Here is a 16,365-nt window from a genome sequence, read left to right on the forward strand (position 1 = left end):
CTTTTAGGCTCTCTCTTTGCTTAGAGGACATATCATGCCATTCCTTTCTGGCCTGTGTGGATAGGTCTGTTGCCAATCTAGTGTTTCTACCATTGTCGGTTACAGGTCTTTTGTCCGAGATGCTTTCAGGATTTTCTCTTTGTCTCTAAGACTCATATGTTTTACCATTAGATGTCAGGGTGTTGACCTATTTTTATTGATTTTGAGGGGTGTTCTCTGTGCCTCCTGGATTTTGATGCCTGTTTCCTTCCCCAAATTAAGGAAGTTTTCTGCTATTATTTGCTCCAATATACCTTCTGCCCCTCTCTCTCTTTCTTCTTCTTCTGGGATCCCAATTATTCTAATATTTCATCCTATGGTATCAGTTATCTTTCGAATTCTGCCCTCGTGATCCAGTAGTTGTTTATCTCTCTTTTTAGCAGCTTCTTTATTTTCCATCATTTGGTCTTCTATATCACTAATTCTTTCTTCTGCCTCATTTATCCTAGCAGAGCCTCCATTTTGATTGCACCTCATTAATAGCCTTTTTGATTTCGACTTGGTTAAATTTTAGTTCTTTTATTTCTCCAGAAAGGGTTTGTCTAATAATTTCCATGCTTTTTTCAAGCCCAGCTAGTATCTTTAAAATCATCATTCTGAACTCTAATTCTGACATCTTACTAATGTCCATATTGATTAGGTCCCTGGCGCTACTGCCTCTTGTTCTTTTTGTTGAGGTGATTTTTTTCCATCTTGTCATTTTGTCCAGAGGAGAATAGATGAATGAGAGAATAAAATGCTAACAGGGTAACAACATCCCCAGAAAATATACACTAAATAAATCAGAAAAGACCTGAAACCGTGGGAAAACAAAGGGAAAGAAAGAAAAAGGAAAAAAAAAAGAAAAAGATAAAGATAAAAACAAAAAAAGAAAAACAAAACAAAGAAAACAGAATATGATCATATATGATCAGGCTGGTGCATAGATCAGTGCCACATACTAGATTTTGGGAGTATTTTGGTCTGTTAGAAGAAAGTGCCTCCCAAAATTTTAAAGAAAGAAAAACTTACATATGTACAGAAATAAGGGTTATTATGATGAAGGGATGGAATATGAATGTAAAGATGAAAATTATAAAAGATTTTTAAAAGGAATTGATAAGTTCGTTGAAAAAAGAAAGAAGAGGATTAAAAAAAAAAAAGGGAGAGAATGTGATCAGGCAGGAGACTAGAAGAAAGCCATAGACTAGAGATTTAGGGTATATTTTGATCTGTTAGAAGAAACTGCATCCCAAAATTTTAAAGAGAGAACTACATATATATATATATATCTCAAAAATAAGGGTAACTACTATGACTCTAAAAATGAAAAATATAAAAGATTTTTTTAAAAAAGGGATTGATAAGATGTTGGTTGGAAAAGGGAAAAAGAAAAATTAAAAAAAAGACAGTTAAAAGAAATACTAACTTTGAAAGACAAAAGAATCATGGGATAAAAGCCATGAATTCTATGTGCAGTACTTCCCTAGTGCTGGAGTTCTGTCATTCTCGTTGATAGGGAAACTTGGTCTAGGCTGGTTGTTCTTGCTGATCTTCTGGGGGAGGAGCCTGTTACAGTGGTTCCCAAATGTCTTTGCTGGAGGCAGAATTGCCCAACCCTTGCTGGGTCCGGGCTAAGTAATCTGCTCGGGTTTGCTCTCGGGAGCTTTTGTTCCCTGCAAGCTTTCCGTCCAGCTTTGGAGGATGAGAGTGAAAATGGTGGCCTCCCAATCTCTGTCCTGGAGAAGCCGAGAACTCAGGGGCCCAACTCTTCAGTGTGCCCCCAGGGAAAAGCTGCCAAACACTCCCGTCTCCCCAGTCTCTGGCTGCATTCCTCCCTCACCCAGCTTATGACCGAGCATTTCTCTCTGGCACCCAACCCCATTTGGAATCTCCAAACCCAGCAGATCCCTGTGGTGTGCTCCTGCACCACTCCTCCTAGGGGAGGAAGGGGAGTCTCTCCAGATCTGCCACTTGTTGGGTCCCTGCTGGAGGAGCAGTGGCCCAGCTGTGCCACGGATCACAGTTTATGGCAACCCTGAGCTGAGAGCCCACTCTTTGGCTCCTCTCTGCAGCTGGCTTCCTGCTCTGATACCTGGGAGCTCTGCCACACTCAGGCACCCCTGCTCTTCCTGTGACCCGAGGGTCCTGAGACCACACTGTCCCAGAGAGGGTTCCACCCCCCACTTAGCCACTGGAGTGACGTCCCTCAGCAGAGCAGACTTCTAAAAGTGCCGATTTTGTGGTCCGCGGCTCTATCACTTGACACAGCGGCTGATGGAGGCCCTCTTCCCTGCCATCTATCTTCCCGAATATTGCCTCGGATTCATTTCTCCACATGTCCTACCTTCCAGAAAGTGGTTGCTTTTTTGTTCAGAGTGTTGTTGCTATTCTCTTCTTCGATCTCCTGTTGAGTTCCTAGGTGTTCAGAATGGTTTGATCCCTATCTAGCTGAATTCCTGGGACCAGACGAAACCCAGGTCTCCTACTCCTCTGCCATCTTGCTCCTTCCCCCACAATGTAATTTTAAAGAAGAAAGTGGAAACTGGAAATTCATACTACTAAATATCAAGACTTATTGTAAAGTTAAAGCAATTAAACCATTGCAGTGTTGGTATCAGGATAGATAAACTGTCCTCTAGGCTAAAATAGAAAATATTATTTCAGAGGAATTGCAGACCAAAATGTTTTAATAAAAAGCTCAAAGAAAATTTAATGCCAGGTACACTCAAAGATTTCTTTAATGCTACAAAATCAGTTACATATAAAGGAAAATAATGATACATGTATTATGTGATGATTAAATTGATTAGATAGAGATTTGAGGTTCCAGAAGGATGCACCAGACATACATTTCTACTATGTACAGTTAAAAAAACAATATTATATGTAAAGCAAACATAAGAAGATTTTAAAAGCTGAAGAGAGAAAGGCAGACTAGGCAGGAACTTAAGAACCCAAGGAACTACATAGCAATGAGTTCCCTTTTAGTTTTACTTCATATATTCCAAGCCTGGTGTCAGAAAAGCTAGCAATTCAAAAATGCTGAATGCAACGGACAAAAAGAAGTCCCATCAAGGAAAGCCTGACTTCTTTAGCGAAAGGAGCAATCTAGCAAACAGTACACTTTTGAATAAAAACTGTTCTACTTCAACCAAACACAGAAAAAATTGTGGTCATACCTTCTCTCTCACAGGGTGGTATGAGCAGAAGCCCAGCGGTGTCTGTCCTTCCTTATTCCTTGTAGTAATGAGGAGCCCTTCTCATCTCAGGTATTAGTGGACTTCCAACCTTACTCCAATAATGAGGCAATATCCCTTGTCTTCCCTCTAGAGCTCTAACAGGAACTGTTAAAACAGGTTTAAACAGAATTCAGAATCTCATAACATAAAACTCAAAATATCTAGCTTTCAATAAAAAATCACTCTTCATACCAAGAACCAGGAAAATCTCAACTTGAAATAGAACAAAACAGAACAAAACACTGACAGCAAGATAACACCAAGATGATACCAGTATACTTCAAAGAATGTAAGCAGCCATTATTAGCATATTTTAAGAGCAATTACAAGCATGCTTGAAACTACTAATGAAACAATAGAAAGTACATCTGAAACTAATGAGGTACTATATGTTGGCTAATAGCATTTAATATAAAAAAGAGAAAGATATAATAGAAAGTTCCAGCATACAGAGAGAAGACATAAAAAAGAACCAAAAGGAATTTTAGAAATAAAAAAATATAATGATATATAAAACTCAGTGATAGGCTCAGGAGCAGAATGGAGGGGACAGGGTAAAGAATCAGTAAAGCTGAAGAGAGAACCATAGAAAGTACCCAATCTGAATAACAGAAAGTTGACTGAAAAACAATGAATAGAGCCTTAGGGACCTGTGAGATTATAACAAAAGATATAATATCCATGTCAGTCTCATTCTAGAAGAATAGGAGAAATAATTTAAGGATGGAAAAGTATTTGAGGAAATAATACCTGGGAAGTTTTCAGATTTGCCAAAAAGCATAAGCCTAAAAATGCAAGAAGCTGTAAGAATATCATATAGGATGAAACCAGTAAAATTCACAGTAGGATACAGCATAATTAAATTAATGAAAATTAAGATAAAGAATCTTAAAAAAAGTAGTGAGAGTGGAACAACATCTTACCTACAGGGAAAATACAATTATAATGACAGCAATTGAAAAAAAACCATATGAGGACTAGGCATACAAATGCCACAGTAGATTGCCATGCTGGTTTGTCTCACTATCCTGTATTACAGATCACCCATCTGTCCATCAGTGATTCTCTGCCTGGGAAAGTCTGATCATTAGCCTATGTCCAACTGGCCAATGTCCCCATGGAGGGATACCAAAGAAAGGAGGGAGAAAGGAAGGAAAGGGAAGGAAACAGAAGAGAAGAGAAGGGGAGGAAGGAAGGAAGAAAGGGAGGGAGCGAGGGAGGGAGAAAGGAAGGAAGGAAGGAAGGAAGTGAGGAAGTGAGGGAGGGAGGGAGATTGACTTTTCCTAGTTGGTTCAGTAGGAGCTTTAAGTTGGCATGACATTTTACTCCTACATTATTTTTAATTAAAAAAAAAAAACCTGGCAGCCTTTTCCATGTGACAAGGATTTGTCAAATGACAGTCTTCATTTGGGAATTAGTCATTTAGGTCATGGTATTTCCAGTAGTTTAATTGGATAGCGACTCTCCTAAAGGACAGACCACTTAAAAAGCCTAAATTCTATAATCATCATTAATTCAATTGCTTTAGGAAACAAAATACCTTTAGAAATTTTCTCCCTTGGGATAAAAGTGTTGTGTTGACTGTATTTTGTAATTGAGAGAAAGGAGAGGTGAGTAGTGAATATGAGAGCTAACTACTTCTGTGGTTTTGTGGACATTTCCATGGATAATTCCACATTTTAACTCCCACCCTGCCCAACCTGCACTTTTGGCTCTTCTTCCTTTGCTTTTTCTTATTACTCTAAGGCTGCAGATCCTCCAGAGCATTGTGAGGCTGATGCACCAGTCTCTCTCCTTTACCATTGTATTTGATGTGGTTACTTCCTCACTTCATTTTATCCATCAGTGGCCTTCATTTTATTTTGAAATCCCAGGAAGTTCTTAAATTTTTCTAATTGCTTTGTTCCAATTCTCCTTTACTCACATTAATTAGGAAAAGGGGAGCAATTGTGAGTGCCATGTCTGTGAATTTGAATTGGAATTATTCTGTAGTTATTTAAAAAATTCATCAGATATACTTTATTTTCATTGTTACTCTACATTGTTCAGTTGATTTCAGAGTGGTTGGAAAGGAAAGATGTCTTTACCTTACTCTCATTAACTGTGGGTCTTTTGTAAAAATTATCTTGATAAGAAGAGAAAGAGGGAGAGAGGGGAGACTTTATATCTTATTTATAACATGATTAAAAATATGTCTCTGTTATTAATCATAATAAAATTTTAAATAAAACACATGTATTTAATACTGTAATACACTGAGCAAAAAGTATACTGCATGGAGATAAGCATTATTCCAACAATGCAAGTTTGCTTAATATTAGATGTGATAGAAAGTTTGATTTTTTTTTTTAATTTACAAGACAGAACAGGGGAATAGTTTATTGAAGTGATTTCTAGCTCACTTAGATAGGGTACACATCTAAGATAGGGTACACATCTCAGCACATTCATTTTAAACTTGAAGAGGGGTATGTTTGGGGCATTTAATTGTCCAAAATTAGATAAGCTAATCATTGAATAAATAAATAAAATTAACTGCCTTTTTCTTACTCATACCTGGGCCTATAAGAAAATATGCTTACATAATCCAGACATTTCTCTTTAGGAAATGTGTGTTTACTTATATATATGTAGTTTTTTCTTTGAAACGTGATGTGATTGCTTCTGGGACACTATTTGTGTCTCTTGTTCAAAGAAGGAAATCTTGTAGATTATATTCAAAACATCATCCCACCCATTGCCCAGGGCTAAGTACTTTTATAGTGTCTCGTGCTTTTGCTGTCATTACAAAAGAGCCAGCTACAAATTGATCTGTTTACTTGAAAGAAACTATCGGAAGCATGGGTCTTAACTTTTCCTGGATTATTTTTCCCCTATAGACAACCCAGTGAAATATGACTAGTTTATTATTGCCTCATGACAATGTTTAAGGAGAACTAGAATGAAGTTGGTTTTATAGACAGGTAATGCTGGTTTGTCCAATATTTTGTTATTCTTGCTGGCTTCATCAGAGCACTTACAGTTAATGAACAAGATGATATTCTTTCCTTTATGATGATAATTGGTTAATGGTAATAGAAAATAATGATTTTTAAGACTATTCATCATATAGTGGATATTCTATCAGATAACTTGAGAAAAGCCAGCAGATAATCTTAGAAAATACCCCAAAGATATTTAGATTAAATTAAAATTTGAATAGAGGAATAAGCACTTAAAGTCTACACAGAAATGAAGTAAATAAACAATTAAAACAGTATCTTGTATTAGTGAGCATTTACTATGTGCCAAACATCACTTTTATCCCTTTATGTCTAACAAATTGCTTCATCCTTATAGCCTACATTTTTTTACAAACTTATAGTTTAAAAAAAATTTGGGTATCAATTGCTATTCCAAATTCAAAGATGGATAAACTGAGACATGGAGGGATTAAATAATTTACACTAGGGTCACCCTGCTAATGTGAAAGAGAAGAGATATTATCATTAATGTTGGAAATAAATATAAAAATGACAGGAACAGTGATATTTAGCATTGATCAATAAATATGTGGCTCTGTGACTAAAGTAGTTCTTTCACTGAATATTGGATCTGTCAGTAATTTATGCATGACCTTAAAAGAGAATATTTATTTTTAGCAAATACAAAATGAGAATAAAAACATCTTCACAGGGTCAATCAGTATATATTATAAAAGTGCATAGAAAATGCAAAGACAGATCCTAGCTCATTACAAATGGTCAGTACAATTGACTATATTTATTCTTATGCCAGTTAGTACCAATAAACTCACGGCTGTGCTCCCTCATGGGGAAAAAATAGTATCTCATTCTCAGAATTTTATATGTGGTAGTGTAATAGCATGCCATTTGGACTCCCAACTTCTTTTATTAGAAGGAGTAGATGTCATGAAATCTAGATTCATCTGGTGTGTATGCATGTGTGTGTGTGTGTGTGTGTGTGTGTATGTGGGAGTGTGTATTTATACCTATCTTGTGCAACTAATTTTTGTACCAAGTACAATTGCTCAACTCTTGACTTTACATTTAAAATTTTTGTTGTTGGCTGTTTTAACATTTTAGTATTGTTTTCTTGGAACCTGCCGAGAAGCCAGTGACTACCCAAATAGACCAAATTGTCAGTCAGAAAAAAATTGCAGTGGACATGGGGTATGTAATATTTCCTCTATTTTTACATATAGTGTTTAAAATCCATGTCAGTAATTTTTTCCAGGATAGTAATAAGATTCAGAATTATTTGATGTGGAAATTTCTTTTGGAAACTTACGGTTAAATAAGGAAAGTGGATTCCATTACATATACATATGATTTATGTGTTCAGATTATTATAGGCCTCATGAGCTAATGAACTTTGAATTTTGTACAAAAGTGCAGTATGCAGCATACGCCAGTATGAAATTTTGGTAATGGGTTTACTGAAGATTACAAATGTATGTTTATATATGCTTATATAAATTTTGCTTATAATTGAATGTATATATACTGATATGTTTAAACACACTTAATATATTTATATTACACATATTACTTATAATCTTTTTGTGAGAGCAGAATTTCTTGTCCATTCAGATCTCTTTTGTCCTTTAATAGCTTCAGTTTATTTCCATGTATGTGTCTTCCATACTATATTTGAAAACTCATTTACCAATGGACTTTTAGATAATGTCAAATTTTTACTTAACTAATGTAAATAATGGTGTAATGGACGTTGTTGTACATTCACCTTTGCACAATTACCTGATTTATTAAATTGTTAGCAATGAAATCTGATGGGTCAAATTTATGCACCATTTAAATTTTCACAAATACTATGTTTTTTAGAAATATTTTACCAGTTTTTGCTCTCACCTATCATGAATGAAAATGTGCATTTTCTCAAATTCTAGCCAGACTAGCTTCTTAGTTTTTAAAATTTCTTCTTACATGCTGAATCTATTGTTAATTTGCATTTAGTTAAGAAATAAAGATACAGTTCTTAAGCATGTATGTATCCTTATATTTGCCATTTAACATTTCTATTTGTCCAACCATTGTGAAATTATCTACCAGGGTGTAGAAATTTTGTAAATTTTTCCAAGTTTGCATTTGGCTTTGACTTTGTGGCTAGTGTCTCCTGCCATATTGATGCTTCATATTTTATATAATTATCCAGGAAAAAAGTGACCTGCCTGCATGATTTGTATCAAAATTTTCTTCCAAATAACTTTCATGTCCTACATTAATGGTTTCTTTTCTGTTTTTTTCCTTTCTTATGTAATTTAAATTTAATTTCTGTATCAATCTATGTCTAGATTCTCTATTCTGCTTCTGACCCTTTTGACTCATCCACCAGATCACATTTATAGATATTTTCTAGCCTTCCTATTTCTAGCAAAATACATTTTGGTATCTGTGTCTGGCTAAGAAAGCTTTTTCCTTTACATTTTTTCCCCAATTTTTTGTAAAAGTTGGCTCTTATCACAGGCATTTTTTTAAATCTAGCACAATTTATAATATGTCAACTCCCATTACTTTATAATTTCTAGCTTCATAATTTCTATACCTTTTTAGAATAAGGCATTTTCATTGTATCAGAATGCTATTATTATTTAAAAATAAGAGACAAATAAGTATCTATGACATTGAACAGATATTGCAGACATTTATTATATTACATTTTATTGTAAAAATTATTTTCCACATTAAAGTAGAAACTGTATATATGAAGTGATCATATTTTAATAACTTACATTGACTAGCAGTCACAAATAATGCATTTAACTTTTGCATTGTACTTAAAATGTTCTAATTTTTGTTTGGTTTTGGTTTTAGGTTTGCAATAATTTGCTTAATTGTCACTGTGATGTTGGATATTCTCCTCCAAACTGTGAACCAACACCATCATCACCAGGAGGAAGTTATGATGATGGGTTTTGGTATCCAGAGAGTTAGTATCTAGATCAGTGTGCTTCAATAGAGCTTTCTGTACTTATAGAAATGGTCTTCACTGACTATGTGGCTGTTGATCACCTGACATGTCAATAGTGCAACTAAAGAACTAAAATTTCCATTTTATTTTACTTTATTTAATTTAAATTTAAGTAGCCATTTGTGGCTAGTGGCAACTATATTAAACAGTACAGCTCTAGATCATACTGTCAATCGAAACATTTCTGTTTATACAGCAGAGTTTTATAGATAAGTATGGTTAAATTACAGAATAGGTGATAGTTTTATTATATACTCTGTATATTCCAAGGATGCTAACTATTGTAATGTGCTAGTTGCATCTTTCAAATGACCATACTATTGAAAGGTAAAAGTAACAAAATCTATAACCACAGCATATGGATAGTAGATGGTATGAAACATTTTTAAATTTATTTGGTGAACATTCATGAACATTTGTTCATGTCCTTCATAGCATATTCATTTGTTCTAAATACTATAATGTAAAAATCTCATAAGAATATAATTCCATTAATGTCTTTCCATCACTTGTGCTTTTGTAATTATGCATATATGTTTATATAAACATGACAATACATTATTATGTTTGCCTTAAACAGCCAATGGGAAGTTAAAGATTTTTTAATATAAATATTTACATTTACCCATCCATTTACTATTTTCAAGGACTTTTCAACTCTTCCAGCAAATTCATATTTCCATGTGGGTCATTTTCTTTCTCACTGAAAAACTTCTTTTAAAAAAAAATATATATGCACACACACACATACACACACACACACACACACACACACACACACCTTGTGGTGACCAATTATTCTCAGCTTTTGTCTTTAAAATATTTTTATAAAATGTCTTAAATTGTGAAGTGTATTCTCACTGGAAGTAGAATTCTTCATTGATAATTTTTACTTTCACAGCCATTCAAAGATGTAATTCAATTGTATCCTTAGACTCATTTTAGGTCTTTCTCTATTTTGAATTTATTTTTGGGTATGGTGTCAGAAGGTGGTCCATTATCATTCCTCTGCATGTTGCTGTCCAGTACTTCTGACACCATTTGTTGAAGAGACTGTTTTGTTTTGTTTTTTTTCCATTGGATATTCTTTCCTGCTTTGTCGAAGATTAGTTGACCATAGAGTTGTGGGTCCATTTCTGGGTTCTCTATTCTGTTCCATTGATCTCTGTGTCTGTTTTTATGCCAGTACCATATTATCTTCACTACAGCTTTGTAATATAGCTTGAAGTCTGGAATTGTGATGCCCCAGGTTTGCTTTTCTTTTTCAAGTTTGCTTTGGCTATTTGGGGTCTTTTGTGGTTCCATACAGGTTTTAGGATTGTTTGTTCTAGCTCTGTGAAAAATCCTGTTGGTATTTTGATAGGGATTGCATTAAATGTGTAGATTGTTTTGGGTAGTATAGACATTTTAACAATATTCGTTATTCCAATCCATGAACATGGAATGCTTTTCCATTTGTGTCCTCTTCAATTTCTTTCATCAGTGTTCTATAGTTTTCAGAGTATAGGTCTTTCACTTCTTTGGTTAGGTTTATTCCTAGGTATCGTATTGTTTTCAGTGTGATTGTAAATGGGTCAGTTCCTTGAACTCTATCTGATTCTTCATTATTGGTATATAAGAATGCAACAGATTTCTGTATGTTGATTTTATATCCTGCAATTTTGTTGAATTCCTGTATCAATTCCAGCAATTTTTGGGTGGAGTCTTTGGGGTTTTCTACATAAAGTATCCTGTTGTCTGCAAATAGTGCAAGTTTGACTTCTTCCTGGGCGATTTGGATGCCTTTTATATCTTTTTGTTCTCTGATTGCTGAGTCTAAGACGTCTAGTATTATATTAAATAAGAATGGTGAAAGTGGACATAGTTCTTATTCCTGACCATAGAGGAAAAGCTCTAAGTTTTTCCCCATTGAGAATAATATTAGCTGTGTGTCTTTTGTTTTTGCCCTTTATGATATTGAGATATGTTCCCTCTATCCCCACTTTGTTGAGGGTTTTTATCAAGAATCGATGCTGTACTTTGTCAAATGCTTTTTCTGAATCTATTGAGAGGATCATATGGTTCTTATCCTTTCTTTTTTTAGTGTTGCATATCATGTTCATTTATTTGCAAATAATGAACCACCCCTGCAGCTCAGAAATAAATCCCACTTTATTGTAGTGAATAATTCATTTAATGTATTGTTGAATTTAACTTGCTAGTATCTTCTTGAGAATTTTTGCATCCATGTTCATCAGAGATATTGGCCTGTAATTTTCCCCTTTAGTGGAGTCTTTGGTTTTGGAATCAAGGTAATGCTGGCCTTATAGAATTAGTTTGAAAATTTTCCTTCCAATTCTATTTTTTGGAACAGTTTGAGAAGTATAAGTATTGATTCTTCTTTAAATGTCTGGTAGAATTTCCCTGGAAGACATTTGGCCCTGGACTTTTGTTTGTTGGAAGATTTTTGATTACTACTTCAATTTCTTTGCTAAGGGTCTGTTCAAATTTTTTGTTTTTTTCCTGTTTTAGTTTTAGCAGTTTGTATGTTTCTAGGAATTTACCCATTATTTCCTCCAGATTCCCCTTTTGTTGGCATATAATTTTTCGTAATATTCCTTCATAATTGTTTACATTTCTGTGGTGGTCATTGTGATTTCTCTTCTCTCATTTGTGATTTTATTTATTTGGGTCCTTTCTCTTTTCTTTTTGATATGTCTGGTGAGGGGTTTATCAACTAATTCCTTCAAAGAAACAACTCTTAATTTTTGTCAATCTGTTCTACCTTTTTTTTTCTATATCGTTTATTTTTGTTCCAATCCTTATTATTTCCCTTTCACTTCTGACTTCAGGCTTCATTTGTTGTTCTTTTCTAGCTCATTTAGGTGTGGTTAGGTTGTGTCTATGAGACTTTTCTTGCTTCTTGAGGTAGGCCTGTATTGCTATATACTACCCTCTTAGGACTGCCTTGGTTGCATCCCAAAGGTTCTGGATTATGGTGTCTTCATTTTCATTTGCTTCCATGTGTTTTTTAATTCTACTTTAATTTCCTGGTTCACCCATTCATTCTTCAGTAGGATGTTCTTTAATCTCCACGTATTTGTGATCTTTCCTAATTTTTTCTTGTGGTTGACTTCAAGTTTCATAGTGAGTGATCTGAAAATATGCATGGTTGATCTCAGTCTTTTTGTACTTATTGAGGGCTGATTTATGACACAGTATGTGATCTATTCTGGAGAATGTCCTATGTACACTTGAAAAGAATGTGTATTCTGTTGTTTTAGGATGAAATGCTCTGAATATATCTGTTAAATCCATCTGGTCCAGTGTGTTATTTAAAGTCACTTTTTCTTTTTGATTATCTGTTTAGATGATCTGCCTATTGCTGTATGTGGGGTGTTAAAATTGCCTATATTATTGTATATTATCAATGAGTTCCTCTATGTTTGTTATTATTTTATGTATTTTGGTGCTCCCAAATTAGGGGCATAAATATTTATGATTCTTAGATCTTCTTGTTTTCCATATAGTGTCCTTCTTCATCTCTTGTTTAAGTCTTTGGTTTAAGATCTAGTTTGTCTGATTTAAGTATGGTAATTCCAGCTTTCTTTTGATGCTATTAGCATGATAGATGGTGTTCCATCCTCTCACTTTCAATCTACAGGTGTCTTTAGGTCTAAAATGAGCCTCTTGTAGGCAGCATATAGATGGGTCTTGTTTTGTTATCCATTCTGATACCCTGTGTCTTTTGAGTGGAGCATATAGTTCATTTACATTCAGAGTGATTATTGATAGATATGAATTTAGTGTAATGGTATTACCTGTAAAGTCGTTGTTTCTGAAGATCTTCTCCGTTCCGTTCTAGTCTTTGTTGTTGTTGGTCTTTCTTTCCCACCCTTTAATATTTCTTGCAGGGCTGGTTTAGTGGTCACAAACTCGTTTAGTTTTTGTTTGTCTGGAAAACTCTTTATCTCTTCCTCTATTCTGAATGACCCTTGCTGGATAGAATATTCTTGGCTTCATGTTTTTCCCAATCAGCACATTGAGTATATCATGCTACTTTCTTTGGTTTGCCAGTTTCTGTGGAGAAATCTGCTGCTAACCAGATTTGCCTTTCCTTGTTGCTTTAAGGATTCTTTCCTTATCTCTGTATTTTACAAATTTTGCCAAGATTTGTCTTGTTGTTGGCTGTTTTTTGTTCATTTTGATGTGAGTTCTCTGTGTCTCCTGGATTTGGATGTCTGTTTGTTTCCCCAGATTAAGGAAGTTTTCAGCTATCATCTTCTCAGATAAACCTTCTGCCCTTTTTCCTCCCTCTCTTTTTCTGGGACTCCTATGATATGAATGTTATTAAGCCACTGAGTTCCCTAAGTCTATATTTGTGATCCAATATTTTTCTTTCCCTCTTCTTTTTGCCTTCATTATTTTATCTTTTATGGTAAATGTCTCTCTGTTTTTTTCTATGCTTTTTCTCAAGCCCAACTAGTATCTAATGTTTGTTGTTTTAAATTCTGGTTCAGGCATATTACTTATATCTATTTTCATTAGATCCCTGACCATGACCTTTTCTTGTTCTTTCTTTTGGTATGAGTTCTCCATTTTGGCGTTTTTGTCTAGGACTCTGTCTTTTTTGTGTTAGGAAAGCCTGTGTGTAATTGTATGTATTTCTACTAGAGCTGAAGCTTTGTAGGACTCTGTGATCAGTAGACCTGGTGTATATATGTGTGGATGGTTGTGTTGGTCTTCTGGAGGAGGGGCCCACTACTACTCTGGCTCTCAATCACACTTTCCCTAGTAAAAAAGGCACCGGAAGAGCACAGTGGGGCATGGCTTGGTGCACACAGCTCAAGCCTCCACTGTGTGTGCTTTGCTGCTAGCTGAAGTCCATCTGTGTTGATGGGAAGGGTGAAAAATGGCATCTGTCCACTCTCTTTCCTGGAGAGGGGAGTTTGTGCCTGCTGTTGTTCAGGAAGCCCTCACAGAAGAGTGAACTATCTCCCCTCTTTGCCCCAGGCTTACATCAGATCTCTGCCTTCACCCTGTCTGTGTCCCAGCCATCTGCCCAGTGCTTCTGTGTTTTACATCAGGCACACAGCTGGGTTTCAAAACTCCATATTTAAGGACATGGTGTGGTGTGGACACACACTGATCCTCTGGGGGAGGGTTTCACTGCACCGTGGCTTTGCCAGAAAAGCAGTCATATGACAGTGCAGGGGCTCAGATTTTATAGTAAAGTGTAGCAAAAAGTGGGCATCCAGGTTAGCTGCCCTCAGCAGGCATCTCTGCCCTTATGCTAATGGACGGGGCAGATCAATGGTGCCTGCCATCTTTCTTGTCCCCTGAGAGGCTCTGCTGCCTCCCCCAAATGCACTCCAACTGTGTCTCCCAGTGTGACCTAGGAGATCCTCAGAGCAGCTGTCTGCTCCCAGGCCTCTGCCCTCCTTCCCCACAGGAGCACCGTTACCCCACCAGGCTCGACCCTGGTGATGATGCAGACTTCTAAAACTTAGACTTTTGGCTCCATTGACCTGTAAAAATTTTTGATAATCAGCTCCTCTTGTTTTCCCAGTCAACGGTTTCAGGGAAGCATTTTTCTTGTGCAATCCCCTGCATGCTACTTTCTCTTTCTCTCTCTCTCTCTCTCCTATCTCCATGATCAGGACTCCCTCTGCTCCACAGCACCCATGATTCTTTTCTCCCTCAGATCACATCTCTGCACCTCCTAACTTCCATGATGGGGCCTCTTTTCTCCCTCTAGTTGTGCAGTTCATTGTCTCAGTCCTCAGATCAATTTCCTGGGTGTTTAGAATTATTTGGTAATTATCTAGCTGAGTTCAAGGGAGGAGGCAAGCATAAAGTCCTCCAACTACTCTGCCATCTAAACTCCTCCCTCTATTTGATATTTTTCTTGCTACTTTCTTGCCTTATTGTTATAAACGTCTCTCTTAGAACAGTTTTTGCTGTGTCCCAAAGGTTTCGAACTGGTGTGTTTTCATATTCATTTGTTTCTATGTATTTTTTTTTAAGATTTTATTTATTTATTTGACAGAGAGATAGAGAGCACAGGTAGGCAGAGAGGCAGGCAGAGGGAGAGGAAGAAGCAGGCTCCCCACCGAGCAAGGAGCCCGATGCGGGGCTCGATCTTAGCACCCTGGGATCATGACCTGAGCCGAAGGCAGACGCCTAACCGACTGAGCCACCCAGGCGCTCTGTATGTACTTTTTGATACCTTGTTTTATTTCTGATTGTTCCCTTTATGATTACGTAGTGTTCTCCTTTGTCTCTTAATATAGTCTTTGTTTAAAGTTTATTTTGTCTTATATATTGTATTGCTACCATAGCTTTTTCACATCCATTTGTGTGTTCAATGTTTCTCTATCCTCTCGCTTTCAATCTGCAGGTGTCTTTAGGTCTGAAACGAATCTCTTGTAGGCAACACACAGATGGGTCTTTTTTTTAAATTATTCATTCTATCACCTATATCTTTTGACTAGAGCATTTAGTCCATTTAAATTAAAAGTAATTATTGATAGATATCACCATTTTATTACTTGTTTTGTCTTTGTTTCTGAGGATTTTGTCTAATACTATCTTGTCTTTCTTTCCATCTTTCATGGTTTGCTGGTTACCTTTAGTGATATATTCGGATTTCTTTCTCTTTATTCTTTGCATATATATTAATGGTTTTTGACTTGTCATTACCATTAGGTTTGTATATAACATCTTCTGCATTATAGTGATCTATATTATGTTCAGGGTTATTTAAGTTTGAACCCATTCTTCCTCCTCTCCTCCCCATGTTTTAGGTATATGGTGTCATATTTTACATTCTTTAGTTTGTGAGTTCTTTGACTGATTTCTTTCAAAGATTTATTTATTTTAGAGAGAGAAAGAGAGAGAACAGGGGAAAGGGAGATGGAGAGGGAGAGAATCCCAAGCAGACTCTGCACTGAGAGCAGAGCCTGACACAGGGCTTGATCTCATGACTCTGAGATCATGACCTGAGCTGAAACCAAGAATTGGATGTGGCTGATTTTTTTAATAGAAATATTCATTTTTACTACTTTTGTGTTTCCTACCTTCATCCTGTCATTTTTGGTCTTTTCTTTTCACCCAGAGAGTCCCTTTTAATACT

The 16,365-nt window shown here is 35.8% G+C and overlaps 1 protein-coding gene across 1 annotated transcript in view; it reads left to right on the forward strand.

Moving 5' to 3' along the window:
• The window catches only part of LOC112834698 (A disintegrin and metallopeptidase domain 3-like), a 130,710-nt gene that overhangs the window by 89,391 nt on the left and 24,954 nt on the right, over nt 1-16,365 (forward strand). The window contains exons 17-18 of the mRNA XM_025886169.2: nt 7,346-7,432; nt 9,095-9,209. Coding sequence (XP_025741954.1) covers nt 7,346-7,432; nt 9,095-9,209 — 202 coding nt within the window. The remainder of the gene's footprint in view (nt 1-7,345; nt 7,433-9,094; nt 9,210-16,365) is intronic.

The sequence above is a fragment of the Callorhinus ursinus genome, unplaced genomic scaffold (assembly GCF_003265705.2).
Source record: "Callorhinus ursinus isolate GAN/ISIS: 27379988/994484 unplaced genomic scaffold, GSC_fseal_2.0 scaffold17, whole genome shotgun sequence".
NCBI classification, from domain to species: Eukaryota; Metazoa; Chordata; class Mammalia; order Carnivora; family Otariidae; genus Callorhinus; species Callorhinus ursinus.